Source organism: Dunckerocampus dactyliophorus, chromosome 14 (genome assembly GCF_027744805.1).
Source record: "Dunckerocampus dactyliophorus isolate RoL2022-P2 chromosome 14, RoL_Ddac_1.1, whole genome shotgun sequence".
NCBI classification, from domain to species: domain Eukaryota; kingdom Metazoa; phylum Chordata; class Actinopteri; order Syngnathiformes; family Syngnathidae; genus Dunckerocampus; species Dunckerocampus dactyliophorus.
Genome location: NC_072832.1, coordinates 22,551,109 through 22,571,276, shown reverse-complemented (window position 1 = coordinate 22,571,276; position 20,168 = coordinate 22,551,109). Strand labels below are relative to the sequence as shown.

The 20,168-nt window shown below is 39.3% G+C and overlaps 1 protein-coding gene across 3 annotated transcripts in view; it reads right to left on the bottom strand.

Moving 5' to 3' along the window:
* Positions 1-307: 307 nt before the first annotated feature.
* The window catches only part of LOC129194340 (mitogen-activated protein kinase 8-like), a 30,851-nt gene continuing 10,990 nt past the window's right edge, over positions 308-20,168 (bottom strand). Inside the window, exons 2-12 of one of the 3 annotated variants that reach the window (XM_054799506.1) lie at positions 17,523-17,689; positions 17,298-17,427; positions 17,176-17,234; positions 16,964-17,102; positions 14,818-14,983; positions 14,336-14,407; positions 8,775-8,957; positions 8,573-8,697; positions 8,416-8,479; positions 8,056-8,133; positions 308-4,219 (exon numbers count right to left, since the gene is read on the bottom strand). In XM_054799506.1, the coding sequence (XP_054655481.1) occupies positions 4,050-4,219; positions 8,056-8,133; positions 8,416-8,479; positions 8,573-8,697; positions 8,775-8,957; positions 14,336-14,407; positions 14,818-14,983; positions 16,964-17,102; positions 17,176-17,234; positions 17,298-17,427; positions 17,523-17,689 (1,353 nt within the window). In that variant the 3' untranslated portion in view covers positions 308-4,049. Of the gene's footprint in view, positions 4,225-8,055; positions 8,134-8,415; positions 8,480-8,572; positions 8,698-8,774; positions 8,958-14,335; positions 14,408-14,598; positions 14,671-14,817; positions 14,984-16,963; positions 17,103-17,175; positions 17,235-17,297; positions 17,428-17,522; positions 17,690-20,168 lie in introns of all 3 variants that reach the window. The other 2 variants (XM_054799504.1, XM_054799507.1) reach the window with 2 other exon arrangements.

Below are 20,168 nucleotides of genomic sequence, written 5' to 3'. Positions count from 1 at the left end.
TTGTTCTTGCAGTGGCTATTGTTTCGTCAATGTAAGATTACTGACGCCTAGTGACCAGTGTAGAATACTACATATCACACCGTTGAATGTGTCTTCTGAATGGCATATATTTGTATTTAAATTAATTTAGCCAATTTTAGCCTTGAAAATGCTTAATTTAGGCAAAGAATACGCAAAATTTGCTTAAATATGCATATTTTTTTACTAATAGGCCGTAGTCAAGCACAAAACAGCCAGAATTTCAATCATTTATTTTGAAAAACTGTGATGAAGAGATGATAGATGAGATTTGTTCTTGTATCAATGACTTTTTATAAAAATGCTCATCAAAGCGACACAAATGTCGACTTGTCATCTTTGAAAAGGCCATGTTCTGCCGACACTGACCAACAGTGATCACCCTGAAGACCATAACAACAGGAAAAAAGTTCTTACCTGCACGGAACGGTAGGGAAGAGTGGTTGGAGTCCATGTGCCTCACAGCCAGGAGGTTTGGGTTTGAATCTGCACTGGAATGCCTGCATGTTTGTGCTTGTGTGGGTTCTCTGCAGGCGACCTCCTACAGCCCAAACACATGCATGTTAGGTTCACTGAATGACGCTAAATGGTCCAAATGCTTGTTTACTGTGTGTGCCAGTCTGCCGGGGTAGGCTCCAGCTCACCCACCTGTGACCTTTAACAGGATAAGCAGTAAGAAAATGAATAAATTCTTAACTTTTAGGTCACATTGAACATTGAAGCATACAAAGAAGCCAAGTGAAGTAAAAAAACAAACAAACAAAGATGCATTCAAATTCAACTCTTTTATTTGCTAGAGTTGAAGATGGACACTTTAACTTTTTTTTATGTTCTGATGTCAGATTCATTAAAAATGAAAAAAAAAAAAAAACAGCTCACAGGTTTCATATTTGTGTTGCCAGTGTTTTAAAAACCAGTAATGCTGAATGGCTTTCTGGTTCTTTCACGTTAAATCCAATATGAAGACTATTGTATTCTTCCTTGGACGTTTAGGACAGGAGCAAAACCACAAAAAAAAAGAAAAAAGAAAAGGAGGAAGTCACAACAGTCATTGGAAATATGGCCCAGAAAGTGTGAGGACATGCATCACAATAATCCCCAAGTGCATTCTGGGAGCTTGTGGAGTGCCCAATACTGGACTGGACACATTGGGGGGAGTCCAATAAAATGGGAAAGGAAGCAACATGGCAGCCTGACATGGTTGGTTAACTCCCATACATACATCTACACTACAATGTACACCTCATTTTGTTGACTACTCTAAATCTAACAATCTATATTGCACAATGCAATCAAACATAGAAAATAAAATGCAAGAAAAACAGTACTTTCTGAGCTACATGTACAGTTTACATACAACAAATGCATTTGCAGTTGAAATAAATAGATAAATAAATAAATAATATGTACAAGGAGGAAGAAAAAAAAAAAAAAGGACATATTCCTTCAACACTTTGTGTGATATGCATACCACAGCTTTAATAGTGTGTGTGTGTGTGGGGTGTGTGTGTGTGTGTGGGGTGTGTGCGTGTGAGGTAGAACTCAACTTTGAGGAGTTAAAAATCACTAGAAAACAAGTAAGGGCACTTAAATAAAAGATCATATATACCAGACATCTATGAACGTCTGAAAGCATCAAATCCTAATAATTACACAGCAAAAGCTCAAACACCTGAAATCAAGGTCAAAAATACTTTGTTTTGACTAAAATGGTATTTTTTCCTTACAATTTGCTTATGTTACGTTAGGCTAATACTGTACATGGTGTGACTAACTACAATAGATCAGTAAATCGTGAATAATTCTTACGGCCATTAAAATGTTGCGGCTCGGCTTGCTCCCCTCCTGACCCCCGCCCCCCACAACACAATCAATGCTTAAGCCATGAATGTGCCTCACATGTTTAATAAGCACATTTAAAGTATCAAATGTACAGGAACTCACCGCTAATAAATGACGCTGTACAATGATCCATGAACTGATGGCTTTAGTCGGAGAAAGTTGTACACACAAGTTTCACTTTCGCTCCGCACCGCGCAACTATGGTGCGTTCAAAGACAGCTGAACAAAGGGCGACGTCTCAACACTTGGTGAAAGACGTATCAGTGAAGCATAAAAATGCTGTACATTTTACCGGTGTTATTATGAGGGCTGTCAAAAATAGCGTGTTAACGGCAGAAAATCATATATTTAATTATGTAAAAAAACTTGCATAATTAACACATGCGCACCATGTCAAGCCATCTCTCTCTGTTATGATGGCAGACGGAGGCACAATAATGTCCCCACATTTAAGTATGCTCTGAAATCCCAGAAAATACATCTACACACAAAACAGTAAATTCAACTTTAAAAAAAAATCGCATAGTGACAACACGGATGAAGTGTGCTCCAAAAGTTATGCTACTATTAGTGCTATCAGTACTACTATTAGTACTACTAGTGTTCGGCATATGGATTTACAGTACATTTATCCTGATTTTAATTATCAGTTCATTTGGAGCTGTTAATACATACCAATAGATACAATTGTGCCATGTCATTTATTTTTTTGTTCATAAAATACAGTAAAAAGGGCATATTTCACACAGTTGTAATTTGCGATTAATCAAGAATATTTAATTTGAAAACTGTGATAAATTTGATTAAAATGTTTCATTTGACAGCCCTGATTATTACGTATTTATAAATGCTCCTGACTTAGGGTGTTTATCTGTGGAAAAAAATGACTATTTTCAAAGAAAAAAAAATTGTAATGTATTTTTTGACCAAAAATCAGCAAATCTGCATGGTCACAAATACTGAATTGTGAATGTGTGGGGATCCGCTGTATTTGTTTGTGTAAGCCAACTCTTCTACTTGCTCGAAACACTTTCCATCCCAATCATAAGACCACTACACTGCCATGTCATTACGGTCACGTTAAGACAAACAGAAACCTGCCAGTTATATGTGTTGTAGAGTCATGTGATGTCCGACACACTGTGAAGCTGAGAACGTACCATGAGTCCTGACTGGGTGTGTGCGTGTGTGTGTGTGTGTGTGGCTGCATGCAGAGAGGACAGTTGAGTTTGCTGATGTTGTTTTGGAACAGTTGCAGCTAACAGTAGCATGTTTTTTTCCAATAAAGAGATTGGCGATCAACCACCTCCTTGTCATCCTCACATGCGTGTAGACGTTACGTCTCCTGTTTACAGACCAAAATGATGTATTTAATGAATTTGTGGGAGACCATAAGTAACCACAAAATGATGTAACATAGAACGCCGTAAACTGATATAACCGTAAACCGTAAGATAAAAAAAAATATTGTAAAAGTGTAGAAGTTAGTCAAAATGTGGTATTTCTGACCTGGATTACAGGTATTTAACCTTGCTTAGACATCATTCTTTGCAGTGTTCTTACTTTTGGAGCCAGTGTGTTGGCGTCTTTTTGACTTTTTGCTTACATTCACCCTGTTCTTTAAGTGAGAAATGACAGTTGAATACAAAGCAGTGAGTTGTACAGGATGCCGACGTAATAAAGTCCAATGCGTGAGGAAAAACAGGCTGAAGGATGCATCTCGACAGATGAAGGAAAAAAAGCAGGTATTTTGCACATAAAAATGTCCAAAGTCACCGACTGAATAGTGGATTCATTCAAACGTCCCAAATGCTGGATCAGCATTTTAAGAAAGTATTTTAAAAAACAACAGTGCGGTGCAACCAGCGTGCCACTGTGCAGCTGCAGCTTAAAAACATTGATGCACAAATTCCCTCTAATGCCTCCCCCTCATTACAAACATCAGGTTCACATCAAAACATACTCTTTGCAGCAAAAATACAATCATAATAATAATAATAATGATACCTTTTCAAAGCACAGTCATTTACAATAGTTTTGGGGGCAATAACAACAAACTGTACATTGAAAGCGCAGCTCTACAAACTAATACGAGAACTATCCCATCTCTAACACTGTATAAGGTGCACTGATGAGGATAGATTACAGTGGAGTAAATGTGTGTTAGTGCGTGTGTGTGTGTGTGTGTGTTATCTGCAACAGGCCAGAGCCCCGAGAGAAGTGTGGCTGTCCAAACTGCTGTCTGTTTCAGAGGTCACGGTGGGCTCTGTGGACATGGACGACACGTCATTGGCTGAAGAAGAAGAGGAGGAGGAGGAGGCGGCAGAAGGTTGAGGGGGGCTGTCGATCACTGCTGCACCTGTGCTGCGAAAAACACACATGAAGGCATAGGTTTCATCCAAAATACTGGCGAGATGCTGCGTCCGCTGGGTCACCGCTCCGCCACAAATGGCAAACAGTAGAAAAGTGGATGAAAAGTGAGAAGAAAGGAACAAGCCTGAGCGTCACATTTAGTGATGCACCCCCCCCCGACACCATATTTAGCATATTAGTCATATTTTTCCCTTGAAAATTCCATTTATTGACATACACCTCCTCGGGGGTTACATTTTGGGTGCAAACAGATTAGGCCAACACTTAACATTTAATGAAAAGTGTTTTCAAGGGGAAAAACTGCCTATTTCCAGAGTAAAAAAAAACAACAAACATTACAATTTTTTTCACCAAAAACCTGTAAATTTGCAGGGTCATGAATGCTCATTCGCGAATGTGTGAGGAGCCATGACAGTTAAAATTAGAGATGCATGATATCTTTTTTTCAAAATGATACAGATGCCGATAACTTTCTGCTTCTCAAGTCTGATGTGGTACTGATAACTTTTTTATATCTACTTTTTTATTTACATTTAAGTGTAGTTTGTGCACACCTGGAAGTAAGAAGGAGTTAAACAGATTTGGATTTGACCAAATGTACCTGTTGATTTGTCCTAATCAAATATCATGATGTTTGGTGGTTCTTGCTATGGTCCACTTGGGCAACTGCCCAGGGCGGCATTTTCTAGGGGGCGCCGCTATAGGGAAAGATTTAAAAAATCCTCAGAGCTCATTTACTCATCAAGTAAGGATATGCATGGCAGATCTCTACAGGCCTTCTACAGGCAGGATACTCGCACCCCCATGCTGCCATAGAGGAAAACCTTTTGCACATTTCAAACAGAGAGGCTGATAAGGTTTTTTGTGTGCTCAATGTTTGTTTTTATTTTGCCCCTCATCAAGCACTTGGTACAACTAGCACGCAAAATGTCTTCCTCGGAAAGTGAATGTTCAGCTCAGCGGAAGTTACGACAGGCCGTTAAACGTCACAGGCAGGATTTGCTCACCCACGCAGTACGGGTAATCTTGCCTCATTGGAGTGTTTTTGGTTTCATCGGTATGATGTCAGAATTCTCTCATATCAGTCTGGTAATTATCATGCACCCCTAATTTTTTTAAATCTCATTTCATGTCTCTAACTTACAGTACTTACCTGTACCTGTACCTGAGTTTCTCTCAGGATAAATAAAGTTTACACTCCAGATCAAAATTTTAAGACCAGCTGAAAAATTTTACATTTATAAAAAAAATTAAATTTTGCACTGTTGAATCTTAAGGAGGTTCGAAGTAGATCTTCAAACTGCAAAAAAATGGAAGTGTGACAAAAAAAAATTTGAGCAAGCAATTTATAACAAGCATTAAAGTGAAATAGGCTGTTCATCAGCTGATCAAACGTTTAACACCATAGCTCACAAAAAAAGAAAGAAAACTCCTCCTAAAATAGAAATAAAATTCTGAAAAAAGGAGTGATTAAAGCAGGGGTGGCCATTACGTCGATCGCGAGCTACCGGTAGATCGCCAAGGTCGTTTGGGTCCATCGCGTAAACGTCACTTTGTAGTTGTCATCTGACATCAGTCAGCTGACATTAAGCTCCCCTCCTGAGTCGCACTTGCTCCCCCGCAGCGTTTCAAGCTACACACGAAGATGCAACTTTCATCTTTATTATTGTGATTATGGATGAACTAACTCTGTGGTAAGATATCTATATCTATAACAAAAGTTATCTGTTCACTTGTAGCGGCTAGTTACGTAGAAAAAAGTGTATTGTTGACTGGCTTTGCTTGGCGTCATGAACTCTACTACAGAAATCAGTGTTTTCTACACGTTCGCTTCTTAAACTATTATTTCATGATGAAATTAAAAATGTGCCCATTGGTGAAACCTTTTCAATATGTTGCCTTGACTTGGGCTGCATTGACGTTTGCATAATCATTTCAAATTCTTGTATATGGGTAATGTTTGATAGCAAATGCTAACTGAATGTAATACATGAACTGTGTGCCCTAATGAACGTTACATAGCTAATTTGACTGACATATTACCAGTACTCAGGTTATGTACACAACTATTTAGGAGTTATGTGGAATTATCTTTATTTCCATATTGAAGTGAATTATGATAGCAACTACTTTGAGTACCTGTAAACTTTGAAAATGTGAATGTGAAATACTGATCATTCATATTTACAATAGAATTTAAGAGTTTACTGGTTACATTTTGTATATGTTACATGTTTTATAGAAAGAAGTAGATCATTTTGACTTGTACTTGCATGCTGAGAAAGTGCGTGCACTCCTGATATACATGTATAACGTACATAAATATGTACTCATATTTAAAAAAAATAAATATAGTAAATACATATACTTTCTATATTTATAGTAGTAGGTAGATCTTTGGGACTTGGTCATTTTAAAAGTAGTTTGCAGGCTAAAAAAGTGTGAGCACCCCTGGAGTAATGAGTAGCTGTGCCATTCTTGTTAATCAGCTGATGGCTTTGGGCATGCTTGATGCCAGTGTTTACAGGAGGCTAGTGGGAATGTTGCTCGAGGTGGTGAAGATGGCTTCACGGAGGGCATCCACTGTCTGGAACTGACGTCTATTTTTGTAAACTTCCCTTGCCATCCAACCCCAAATGTCTCAATTGGATTTAGATCAGGGGAACACGCAGAATGGTCCAAAAGAGTGAGCTAATTCCTCCGGAAGAAGTCCCAGGCGGGCATTGTGAAGTGCAGTTTTGTCCTGTTGAAAAAGCCATCAAAGTCATGACCATACAGACGAGGGCCTTCAGTCACAAGGGATGCTCCCTGCAAAATCTTCACATATCCAGCTGCCGTTTGACGCCCCTGCACAACCTGAAGCTCCATTGTTCCATTGAAGGATCATGATGGCGCCCTCTCTACTGTGCCGTGGGGAAAACATCTCAGGTGGGATCTCCTTGTCATGCCAGTAACGTTGGAAGCCATCACGACCGTCAAGGTTACATTTTTTCACATCAGAGAACAAAACTTTCTTCCACCTTTCAATGTCCTATGTTTGGTGCTCTCATGCAAATTCCAAACGGGCAATTGTGTGGAGACAAGGCCTTTAAAGACGTTTTTTTTTTTTTTAAAGCCTTGTCTGGCAGATGGTGTCTGATGGTTATTGGACTGCACTCGGCACCAGTTACAACCTTCTTTGGGGCCGATGATGGTCCAAGGCGAGAGGCCTTGCTTACGCAGCGCAACAATCCCACCGCGTTCAAAGAGAGAAAGCTTTTTTGCCTTTGCCATCAACAGAAAATGACAGTGTGAATACCTAACACTAAAATCAGATTCAATCCATATTTTTGCCAAGATTTTGGCTTTTAAAAAGATGATGTCTAAAACTTTTGATCAGCTCATGAACAGCCCGTTTCACTTGAAGGCTTGTTTGCAATAAATTGCTTACTCAATTTTTTTTTATCCCACTCCCATTTTTTTTGTTTGCATTTTGAAGCTCTACTTAGAACCTCCTTAAGACCCAACAGTGCAAAAGGTAAATTTTTGCAATTCTTCAACTGGTCTTAAAATTTTGAGCAGGAGTGTATATCCATTCATCTGTATATCCACAGTGTATTAGTATGCCTCACATCAAACATGCAAAAAAAATTCAATCTGAATGAAATTTTATGTTGAAAAAAATTGAATTTCGTAAAACTTTGAATTTCAAGCATTTTACCAAACATTTTCTAGAATTCCCACCCTTAGGAACCCTGCCCAAAGCACCATCTGAAAACAACACTTCATGTAAAAGTCACTGATTGACAGCAGATCACTGCTAAAGTTCCAATGACGACTCACCGAGAGGAGACGGCTGTCCTCTGATCACTCCATTTTTTGTCCATTCCTCCCAGTCGCTGACTTCCTTATAGATCAGCCCTACAACACCACAGGGAAGGAAGAAGTGATGAGTACTTGATAGCATGTAGGCCACTGCTTTCTCTTTCCAGTGTGTTTGCATTCTGTTCGCTCCAAAACAGAATCATGTTTCTAATTTGGACGCGCTGGTGCTGGAGTGACCTTTCTAAAAATGAGCGCGGGGTCATTATCACCAACTAGAGCTTAGTATGAGCTCATCTGCGCTCACACAGGAGGGAAATACACATTGAAAACCTTCAAGGGATTTCACGCCCGTTTAAAAGTGAAGACTTGCTGTCGAACCTTTCCACTCTTCCACAGTATGCTCCCTCTCATCCAGCTGCTTGTCAAGAATCTTGGGCGGAGGCTGAAGAAGACAAAATAATGAAACAATAAGACCACCAACGTAGAATACAAAAATACATTTAAAAAAAGACAAACTCTTATGCAGTCAACATACCGCCTCCACTTCCGCTGGGTCATACCAAACGTTGATATAGGGGTGCTGCAGGGCCTCGTCTACAGATATGCGCTTGGAGGCATCAATCACTAACATCTTGGATAAGAGGTCTCTTGCCTGGCTTGCTGAGAGACAAATAGCCAAGTTAGATTTTGCTTTTGAGGAATCGCTTCTGACAACAGCAGCTGAAAGAAAACACTACCTTTCAGTTTGTTGTGATCGGAATCAGCCGGGAAGAGAACATCCGGGAAGAGTTTCTCAAAGCTGTATCCCGCGTAGCGTGGCCGGTTTTCCACGTACGTTCTTACCGACTGGTTGAGTTTCATGAGAAAGTCCTGAGACGGAGTGCCGAGCTGCTCGATGACTTTGTTCCACTGGTCAATGTCTGAGAGGCGCGCAGATTAAGGAAACTCCCGCACACGGAATACATAAAAAGGGCAGCGTGACATTTCACTTGGTGTACACGGCCTCCTCCTCCTCCTATTGCAGCCTTTTGATGAGGTGATGCGTATTTAGTGGAATACTGTCCAACACCATTAAGTGCATTCATGTATTTCATTTAACCATTGCACACAGAAGGGTGAAAATTTGTGCTACACCACATGATGGCGCTGCCATGAGTCAGGGCACTTTAGTGCTACTGAAAGTCAACAATGCTAACTTCCTTAGCACATTTTCGCTGCACAGAATTACATTTATTATAATTTAAGGCTGTCAAAAATAGCGCATTCACAGCGGTAACTATATTTTTCCATTAATTAACACTTTTAGTGTAATTAAGACATGTGCATCATGTCAAGCCACATCTCTTTGTTATGACGGCAGACAAGGCACAATAGCGTCCTCACACAATCACGCACTGAGTCTGCCGCTCTTTAATAACTTTATTCTGTCCTGAACACACCAACAGCAGTGAAATTCCAACACCATACATGTATCTCCTACTCACAAACGCATCTTTAGTCTCGCTGTCCCAGAAAGACGCTTCCTCATTGTCACTAGACGACCGCGAGGTGCATTCAAGGACACTTCAAACATCACCAAAACGTCTTTATTATGAGTGTATGTGTGGCCTAAATAAACAGAAAGACCACAAAAAAAAGTAATTGGATATTCTTATCTCTCACCAACGTAATCCCTACTGCCCTTACAATTTTCTGCATTTAAGTATGCTCGGAAATCCCAGAAAATACACTTACACTTAAAAGGTGAAATTACATGGTGTCTTTGAACGCAACCCCTCATGGCTCATAATAATGTGATTAAAGTGTGAGTTAAATGTTCGGCTACTATTAAAAGAGACTAGAGACTAGCGTTAGTAATAGATTGTCAGATGCGTGGTTGATTTAAAGCTGATTTAGCTTGATTAAAACTTTCAGTTCATTTGGAGCTGTTGATACATATAAATATATACTGTTCTGTCATTGAACTTTCTGTTCATAAAATACAGCAAAAATGGGCATATTTCACACATAGTGGAAAATGGTGATGAATCATGGTTAATTACCTTGAAAACTGATTAATCACCAAGTACAATTACATTCATTTCATTTTCCTCGTTTTAAGATTGGCAAATGCAATAATACTATCTTTCTTAGCCTACCACACACCAATATACTATTGCTGAGGAGTAAAATAGCCTCATGTTAAAACTATGCTAACATGTTGACTCGGCATTTAAAATGGCTTCCACTTAGCCTGGGGAGCGAGCTTGTTTGCTTCCAACTCTGCTTCCTCTTTTAACATCCTCCAACCGGTGTGTTTTCCTTCTCCTGTGCACCACCTCCTTTCTACAGGCGGACTAACTTATCGCTGTTGTTGAACGGCCTCCATTGTGTACACTTCCTTGTTGGATGACAGCAACTCACTGCTGCCTCTATAGGAACTGCATGAAACTACACGATTAATTACCAGTAACTGTGCAAGACACGGGTCTCAAACTCATATTTTGAGGACTGCTACATGACATCAAAGTATAGTGTTTAGTGTTGTGACCCACATGTCCTGGGCTTTTCATGTTAATATTATATGTATTAAGGCTGCAACTCGTGATTGTTTTCTTAGTAGATTCATCTGAAGCTTGTTTTGAATAACTGAATAATTCCTAGACCAGGGGTGCTCACACTTTTTAAGCCTGCGAGTTACTTTTAAAATGACCCAAAGATCTACCTACGACTATAAATATAGAAAGTATATATATTTACGATATTTATTTAAAAAAAAAAAAAAAGAGTATTTATGTACGTTATACATATATACATATATATATACACATATATCAGGACTGCACGCACTTTCTCAGTATGCAAGTACAAGTCAAAATGATCTACCTCACAGGTGTCAAACACAAGGCCCGGGGGCCAGATGTGGCCCGCCACATCATTTTATGTGGTCCGCGAAACCCTGGGAATAATGCATGTCAATAATGTACTTCATCTTTGTCCTTCTGAATGTATTTTATCTGTCATTTTGACAGAAAAATTGTACTGCATGCAGTTCTTCTGAACGTCAGTATTATCTAATCATGCAGTGTATAGCAATAACCTGTCCAACGCGGCCAGCGGCCACCCATTTTGTCTCCCGTGGTCAATATCTGACCGCATATAGCGGCCAAATTACCGACTCAAGTAGAAGCTTCATGCACGAAAAAGTTTTGTTTTTCAATCAATGAAGCCATTGTGTGTAGACTTTAATTACTGAGTCCTAGCTCAGTCACAATCATTCACAAGATCCACACAAACTGTCAGTTGTTCCACATAAAAAAGCCGTCTTCTTTTGAGCTTGCTATTTCCTGGTCAAACATGTAACTTTAAGAGCATTTGCACCAAAACATTACCGCAAAGTAGGCTGGGAACAGGATGTGCTCCCAGCGACGCTACAATACAATATAATGCCTGCACGCTAAAACCATGCTAGCATATGTTTTTAAAAAGCAGCGGGAGCAAAACTGAGTTTGGTTGTACTTAATTGAAGTATTTTAGAATGTACTAACGTTATTTTTGATCAATCCTCATCCACAAATCCATCAAAGTCCTCATCTTCTGTATTCGACACAAAAAAAGCCGTCTTCTTTTCCGTTCGCTACTAGTCTGTTAACTTGTCAGTGTTATTCAGCTCCGAAGCAAAGAAGAAAACTTCTCCTGTTGCTTCTGTCAACTTTATTTATTGAACGCGGCCACCAGACAGCAGTTCAGAACACACACACATCTCTCAGCATCATCTCTCCTTCCTGCTTGCCCACAAGGCAAAGGTTAAACAAGCCCCACTACATAGCTGTCCAGCCAATGCCTGTAACAAGTGACACCGTTTATTTCCTGTGTGAGACAATGTGCACTGGTCAATACTGTAATGCCGCTTGTTGTGGGGAAGGAGAGACTCACGTCGCCGATGCATTTTAATGGCTTTATTAACAGTGGAGTTTACATCCACGCCAACATAAACACACTTCCCAACTCTCTCGAAACTCACAGCTAGCACTGAGCCTAGCTCTCCTGCTCGGGACGCCCACGTCACTTCCCGTCACTTCCTGATGAACTAAAGCTGTAATGACACTCTGCCGTATAAAAAGTAAAATATTAAAAACAAGCGTAAGACATTACTAGCACAGCTTTGTTCTGTGGGTCGTGGATAATAACAAGCCTAGTAGTGCTGTACAACTTTTATCCGCAGTCCCACAGTGCTCTCTACTGGTCAACATAATTTTTTTTCCCTTTTTTTTTCCTCTACTGGTCAACATTCAAACTGGATGCCAACCTGTCTAGAGAGGCCACCTGTCTATAGCGGCCACTTTTGAAGTCTCCCTCTAGTGGCCGCTATAGACAAGTTTGACAGTACTTCAATGTCTGCTTGTCACCATGACATTCTCACTTCACTTCTCATTTCAAAGCAAGTTATCCATCAATTTGTTAGTAAAATTATAATAACCAAATGCACAAGCAATTGTGTAATAATATCATGAGGTTATATTCATATTTCTATTCATATATACTGACAGTTACAAGTGGCCCTCCGTGGGCAGCCGTAACTGCGATGTGAAAATGAGTTTGACATCCCTGATCTACTTCTTTCTATAAAACATGTAACATATACAAAAAGTAACCAGTAAACTCTGAAATTCTATTGTAAATATGAATGATTAGTATTTCACATTCACATTTCCAAAGTTTACAGGTAATCAAAGTAGTTGCTATCATAATTCACTTCAATATGGAAATAAAGATAATTCCACATAACTCCTAAATAGTTGTGTACATAACCTGAGTACTGGTAATATGTCAGTCAAATTAGCTACAGTATGTAACGTTCATTAGGGCACACAGTTCATGTATTACACCCAGTTAGCATTTGCTATCAAACATTACCCATATACAAGAACTTAAAATGATTATGCAAACGTCAATGCAGCCCAAGTCAAGGCAACATATTGAAAAGGTTTCACCAATGGGCACATTTTTAATTTCATCATGAAATAATAATTTAAGAAGTGAACGTGTAGAAAACACTGATTTCTGTAGTAGAGTTCATGACGCCAACAATACATTTTTTTGTACGTAACTAGCCGCTACAAGTGAACAGATAACTTTTGTTATAGATATAGATATCTTACCGCAGAGTTAGTTCATCCATAATCACAATAATAAAGATGAAAGTTGCATCTTCGTGTGTAGCTTGAAACGCTGCGGGGGAGCAAGTGCGACTCAGGAGGGGAGCTTAATGTCAGCTGACTGATGTCAGATGACAACTACAAAGTGACGTTTACGCGATCGACCCAAACTACCTTGGCGATCTAACGGTAGCTCGCGATCGACGTAATGGCCACCCCCGGCCTAGGTGGAGTAAATCAATATGAAGAAAACACAAACAGTTAGTAGTTTGGTCTGCCTTATATCACAAAAGACAGAAAAATGTCCATAAGTATTTTCAAAGCTGATGTGTGTGAAAATCTTGTTTTGCCTAAAACACAAAAGATAATAGATCTGCTTTCATGGACAACTAAGGAAAGAAAAAATATTTACATTTGAAAGGCTGAAATCAGAGGATATTTACATTTTTAAAATCAAAACACATTGATTAATTGGAGAATCGACTAACGACCACATACACATGCAGTATGTTTGTGCAATCAATATTGTGGAGATGAAAGCGAATAATGGTGCATGTTGAAATGATTTGCCCCAATTGCGTGAGTGTACATGGTGTGATGCATAAAACATAAAAGAGTCACACACAAGAATGGACAGGCGACAGTGCACAGGGACATGGCGGCAGACAAATATAACGCCAAGCAATTTGAGAGGTCTGATTTTTTTGAGGAGGCATTTTTTGATGCAAATGTATTACTCTTTTGAATGCATATACTGCAGTTTTGAACTCTTTACTTAAATGGCCTCAGCAACTAAGCCGAACTACGTTCCTTGTCACGGATCTCCGACCAGAACTGAGCTCACGGGACCAAACTGCAGATGGGGATGTCATACAACTTCATGTCAAAAAATCAGAACTATCCCTTTAATAAAGCTTGAGAAGACTGGATCGGTTATGTTTTTTGCAGAATACTTGCCCAGCCTCACACAAACTCTTCAGCGGCCCCCCAGGTTGAGTTTGAGACCCGCGGTCAAAGACATTTGCCAACAAAAACCCAACTTCACAAACAAAAACGGTCGTAAAAATCAAAATGGAATGACATGGAGGGAAGGGTGTATGACGTCTTCACGCCGAATGATGCGATGACACGTTGGAGAACACAAATGATGGGAAGGATACGATCAGTGCCGGGGAACAGCACACTTCCCCTGATCATCTCGGCCACTATGCAGCCCACTGACCACACATCCACTGGGCATGGACGTTTAGATGATGCGGACGTGCACATGCAAACAAAGGAGTGATAGTCAAACAAAAAATGATGGCAACATGATGGCATGAGTTTGGAAATGAAAAGCATGCAGTTGCTGCATGATATATTAGTATTGAGTCAAATGCTTGACAAAGATGGTTAAGAATAATATCGCAAGCCACAAGGATACAATCCCGTCCTGGGAAAAGGATTTTATGGCGAACCATTTCAGCCAGTATGCAGCCCACAGACCAAATGTCCACTAGTGGTTAGCATCACCAGTAAGAAGTGAGAGGAACACACGTTAGACCAATGCTGGTTACTGAACTCACAGCAGATGGAGTAGCGATAACTGGTGTGTGCAATTCACTTTCAATCCCAAGAAACCCGTTTCAACATAAACACTGACCATTAGCTTGGTAGCCCATGCCCAAGATGACCTCTGGTGCTCTGTAGTAGCGCGTCACCACGTACGGAGTCATCAGGAGGCCTGTGGCAGCCGTTCGAGCCAAGCCAAAGTCCAAAATCTTCAGCGTGCAATCTGACTTGACGACAATGTTGCTAGGTTTGAGGTCCTGAAGAGAGGGAGAGGCGTCATTTTGTTACCAATAACATGGTACCGGCTGAGTATCGGTAATGTGTCAGTCAAAATAGCTACGTAGTGTTCATTAGACACACAGTTCATGTATTACGTCTAGTTAGCATTTGCTATCAAACATTACATACAGTAAACATACAAGAAATGATAATGATAATGCAAACGACAATGCAGCCGAAGTCAAGGCAACATATTAAAAAGGTTTCAGCAATGGGCACATTTTCCAATTAATCATGAAATAATAGTTTAACAGACGGATGTGTAGAAAACACGCATTTCTACGGTGGAGTTCAGGGCGTGAAGCAAAGCCATCAAACAACTCACTTTTTTTCTACATAAACAGCCGCTCCAAACGGATAACTTTTGTTATAGATATAGGCATCTTACCGCTGACTTAGTTTTTCTGTAATCAGAATAATAAAGTTGCACCTCCGTGTGTACAGTAGCTTGAGACGTCTGTTCACCACTTAATCTTAATCTTAGCAACAGCAAATTAGGAGGGGAGCTTCATGTATACTGACTCATATGACATCTCCAAACTGATGTTTATGCGATCAACCCACACTACAGTAGCTTGTGATCGACGTAATGGGCACCTCTAGTTTACAAATGGTACTTTACAAATGGTAAACATACAATTTTTTTCCAAAAACAATACCTTTTAAATTTTACAGAAGTTTGTCACATGCAAGTTGAACAGAATAGTCATTGAAATATGAAATGACATTGATATCATTACTATTTATCTACTTTCTCATCTACAGTATATACTATATCATTAGTAGAAGTATTAGTATCAGTATTATTATTATCATCATCATCATCAACTAATTACTTTCCATCAATCCATTTATATCACTGAACAAATTATCCACAAGCTCAACAACTGGATTATTTTAATTTAATACAATATTAATTACCTTTTTGTCATAAAAAAAAAAAAATACCAGATACTGATTACTATTTTGGCCATTTTTTTCTGTATAGCTACTAATTAACGTTTTTTTGGCATTTTTTCCCCCAATACTTATTCGGATTCTTTTTCCTTTTCTGATATCAAACATCAGAATCAGCTTTATTGACCATGTGTGCTACCACACGAGGAATTTGACCTTCAGTGGTCTCGTGACATTAACGGATCAGTTCAATTCGACACAATCAAGGGAGTGTCGAAGTACAAAAGCCTGTATGTAGTAATTCAAGTAAAATGGATGGCACTGCAATGCTGCCTCTGTCCAGCAGAGGGAGCCATAGGAGCCCAGCACCCAGAGGGAGGCTGACGTCATTGCAGCACCCCAAAGAATGTGTTGCTCAGATGCAATGCATTATGGGAAAACTTTAAGAGTTGTTTACTTCATTTGCACATATTTGTATATTTAGCAGGTATTAAGTCAGAGTGTTAAGTTACTGTGTGATGAGTTTAGTGTTGTTATGAAGATGACACAGTGAGTCAGACAGTTTTATTGTTTATATTGTTACACTGTTCTATTAATGACTTCCTGCAATTTCCAGTGGGTTGACAAGCTTGTTGTGAGTGTGCTGATAGCTCGTGATTGGCTCCTGCCAAGGAAAGAGCTACAGCTTCCTCACTGACTCGTGAGCGACACAGTATTGAAACAATTAGTGGTAGTTCTGAAGTAAAGGAGATGTCATGATATTAGAATTTAGCCACAGATTAGCCGCACAGCTGTATAAGCTGCAGGGTTCAAAGTTTAAGAAAAAGGTAGCGGCTTATACACAGGAATTTACGGTATGTTGAAGTCACACATGCTCTTTTTTCATGTATTCATATCCATACTTGAGAGTCATCGATACCCACTGGATACTCTATCGCATTGAATATATGGCACATCCAGGTGGGACGCCTGTCCGTGTACTCGTGCATGAGCCCAAGCAACTCTTCCAACCAATAGCAAGCGTGTCAAAGAGCAGTAAGTTCTGATTAGCAAACATTTACCCTGTGAATAATGCCGGCGGCATGGAGGTGTTTGATACCGCACAACATCTGATAGAGCAGATAAGATAGCCTCTCGTGGTCGAGCTCCATCTGAATGACCTGACAAAGGTTGGCATCCATCAGCTCCATCACCAAGTATCTGAAAACAAGAGGGAAAATACTGCAATAGCTTCCATGACGTAAACATTAGGGGAAAAAAATGAGCCACTTACACATCCTGGAACTCTTCGAGGGATTTTTGGGGTGTGAAAACATTTAAGAGGCCGATGATCTGTGTGGTGGAAAGGCATGAATGAGACGGATGGGAGTCATTAAGATGAGACTGCATACGTACATTTTTGTGATTGACACATTTCATGAGGACCAGCTCTCTGTACGCCCTCTTGGCATGGGTCTGGTTCTGAAATGGCCGGCTCAGCTTCTTGATGGCGACGTTTTTCTCAAGGACTTGGTCATAGGCAGAGCTGAATGACAAAAAGGACACACACAAAAAAAATACAAATAGTTACGATTCAGAACCAGTCGCTTGGGGAAATATGAATGAGGTTGAAACACTCACCAGACGATTCCCTGCGCTCCCGATCCGATGGGTCTTAAGTTCTGGTATCGTTTTAATACTGTAAACGTCGAGTCTCCCACATCGAGGCTGTAGAACTCTCTCTCTTTCTTGTTTTTGTTCATGGCGAAATCTTCGATCGCTGCTCTTTGTGCATCCAAAAAGGTCCTCTGTGTGCACAAAGGGAGAGCCAGACTTAGATGATTGGCAGTACGAGAAAGAAAAGAAAGGTCTGTGCTGCAAAGCAAGCAGAACGACTGGAGCAGAGCACAGCATTTATGTCTCGGCAGGTCAGCAAGCAAACACCAAAATGGAAGTTTTGATATCATCAGCAGTGACGGCCCAAGGACAAAGGGCAAAGTGCCGTGAAGGTGGACTCCATCATGCCATCTAACAATGTGACCCAGTTTCCCAAGGCAGGAGATCATGCTCTGCTTCACTATATCACAGTACATGTACAGCACATACTCTATTTCCTCAAAGGCCGCAGCTCCCCAGTGCTGGCAGCACTCATGCAGCCCCAGAGCAGACAATGCCGGCTATTTAGACAATAAGGGCTGTTTGTCGACTCACTTTCTGTGGATAGTAAATCTATAATGCTATATAAGCTGTACACTGTCTACGCTAGTAGTATTCCACCTGATGCGTTCACGGCCACTCAAAACAGTCGGACATCTTCACAACACAAAACTTCCAGCTCGCTACAATATCATACTTGCCTGTATAGAAAAGTTTATTACAGCCTCATAGCAATATCAACAAAAATGACAATGTAACAACAGGGAAGTTATGTGCGACGACGAAGGACCTGAGAACGTGTCAGGCGTGAGCGCTTGTGTGTGTGTGCGACACTGCATGTGTGGAGACAGTTACGTTTGCTGATATTCTTCGAGCTGACATTCTTTCGGTGTAGTATGGCATATTAAAGCAAACAGAGCTCTGGTATCGGAATTGTATTGGTATCGGGATCGGATAGTGGCTAAAAAATTTTGATTTTCTAAATATTAATTTCATCATATTTCCTACGTCATGAGAAGGTGTGCATAAACTTTTGACTGGTAATGCATATAAATAAATAAAAAATAATACGTTTACTAATAATTAAAAATATCAATTTAATATATGATTTTAATGTAATACAAATAACAAAAATATTAAATATAATAATATATTAATATGAAATCAATACTATATATATATATATATATATATATATATTTCTTATGAATTTCTAAAATATTTTTTTACATAAATAGAAATGATTAATATGTATTTCTTATAAAATAAATAGTAATATAGAAATATATATTTGTTATGAATATTTTTATTATATTTAAATAATGAAAAATAAATCTTAATTTAATTAATACAAATACACTAGGTCCCCAACTTACGAACATCCGACTTGCAAACATTCGCGGAGACGAACACAAACAGACTGGTCTATATTTTATTTTATTTTGCCTTGTAGTCGTTCCATCAGTATTTATACTGCTACATGCTTGACCAGTAGAGGGCACTGTGACACTGTTAATGGGACCAACAGACGCTGGGGAGCGAAAGCTAAATGGAAAGTTACATTGTAGCTGTATGATACAACCCGGACAGAGCGTGTGATTAAAGTTTATGAAGAGTTAATAGGCCTGCTTAATTCTACACCACCCACAGAACACTACCTCTTTTAGAAGAGTCTAACGACGACGACCATTTGTCCTTTTTCAATAACTCCTCCTTCTCCACCACAACGATGTATGCTCGACCACTCCTCTTCAGAGGTAAATAACATTTATCATTACGTATTATTATATCACTTTTATTATTGTTTTTTTCATTAATTATCCTTGTTTAATATTACTACTGCATCCAAACTCATATTTACATACATACACATATACTGTGTATGTATACACGTACATGTAGTATCTATATCATTGGTAATATTACCTTTTCCCCGACTTAATAACAATCCGACTTAAGAACGGTCATCTGGAACTAATTGTGTTCGTAAGTTGGGGTCCTAGTGTATACATGTAATCTAATACAAATAGTGATTTACCATATTAAACATAATTAACATTTTCATCAATAATAAATAAAAATATATATTTATTTCTTATGAACATTTTTAATATATATTTTTAGGGATGCTCCGATCAGGGTTTTTATGCTGCCGATTTGTACATAGATTAATTATATATTTTTCAATGTATTTATAATGAGTGCTATTGGCCAGGGGTGCCGTATAAAGGGGAAAAGACAGGACAATTGCAAGGCCCCTTGACTGCCAGGGGGCCCAAAAAAATTGGTAATTTTTAATAAAATTAGTAATTAACTCCCAGCCATTTTCAAAATTCAACGCCTTCAGTACTGGCCATTTTTGACAATTTTGACTGATTTTCCAATGCACACAGAATATTGTCTTCTACGGCTATATTAACATGGAACTTACCAAAGGAAAGATTAGACTCTCGTCTTTCATCATAAAAAAAAGTTTGTTTCTGCCTTTTTCCGTTCTTTTGTCATCAGCAGTACATCATAGCTAAGTTTCAGGAAAATATCAGCTCCCAACAATAAAAGGGAGAAAAGCTTTTTGTGAAGAGATACATTTCATGCCTAACCTTCACTTTGACACCATTTTTTTCCTTTTGT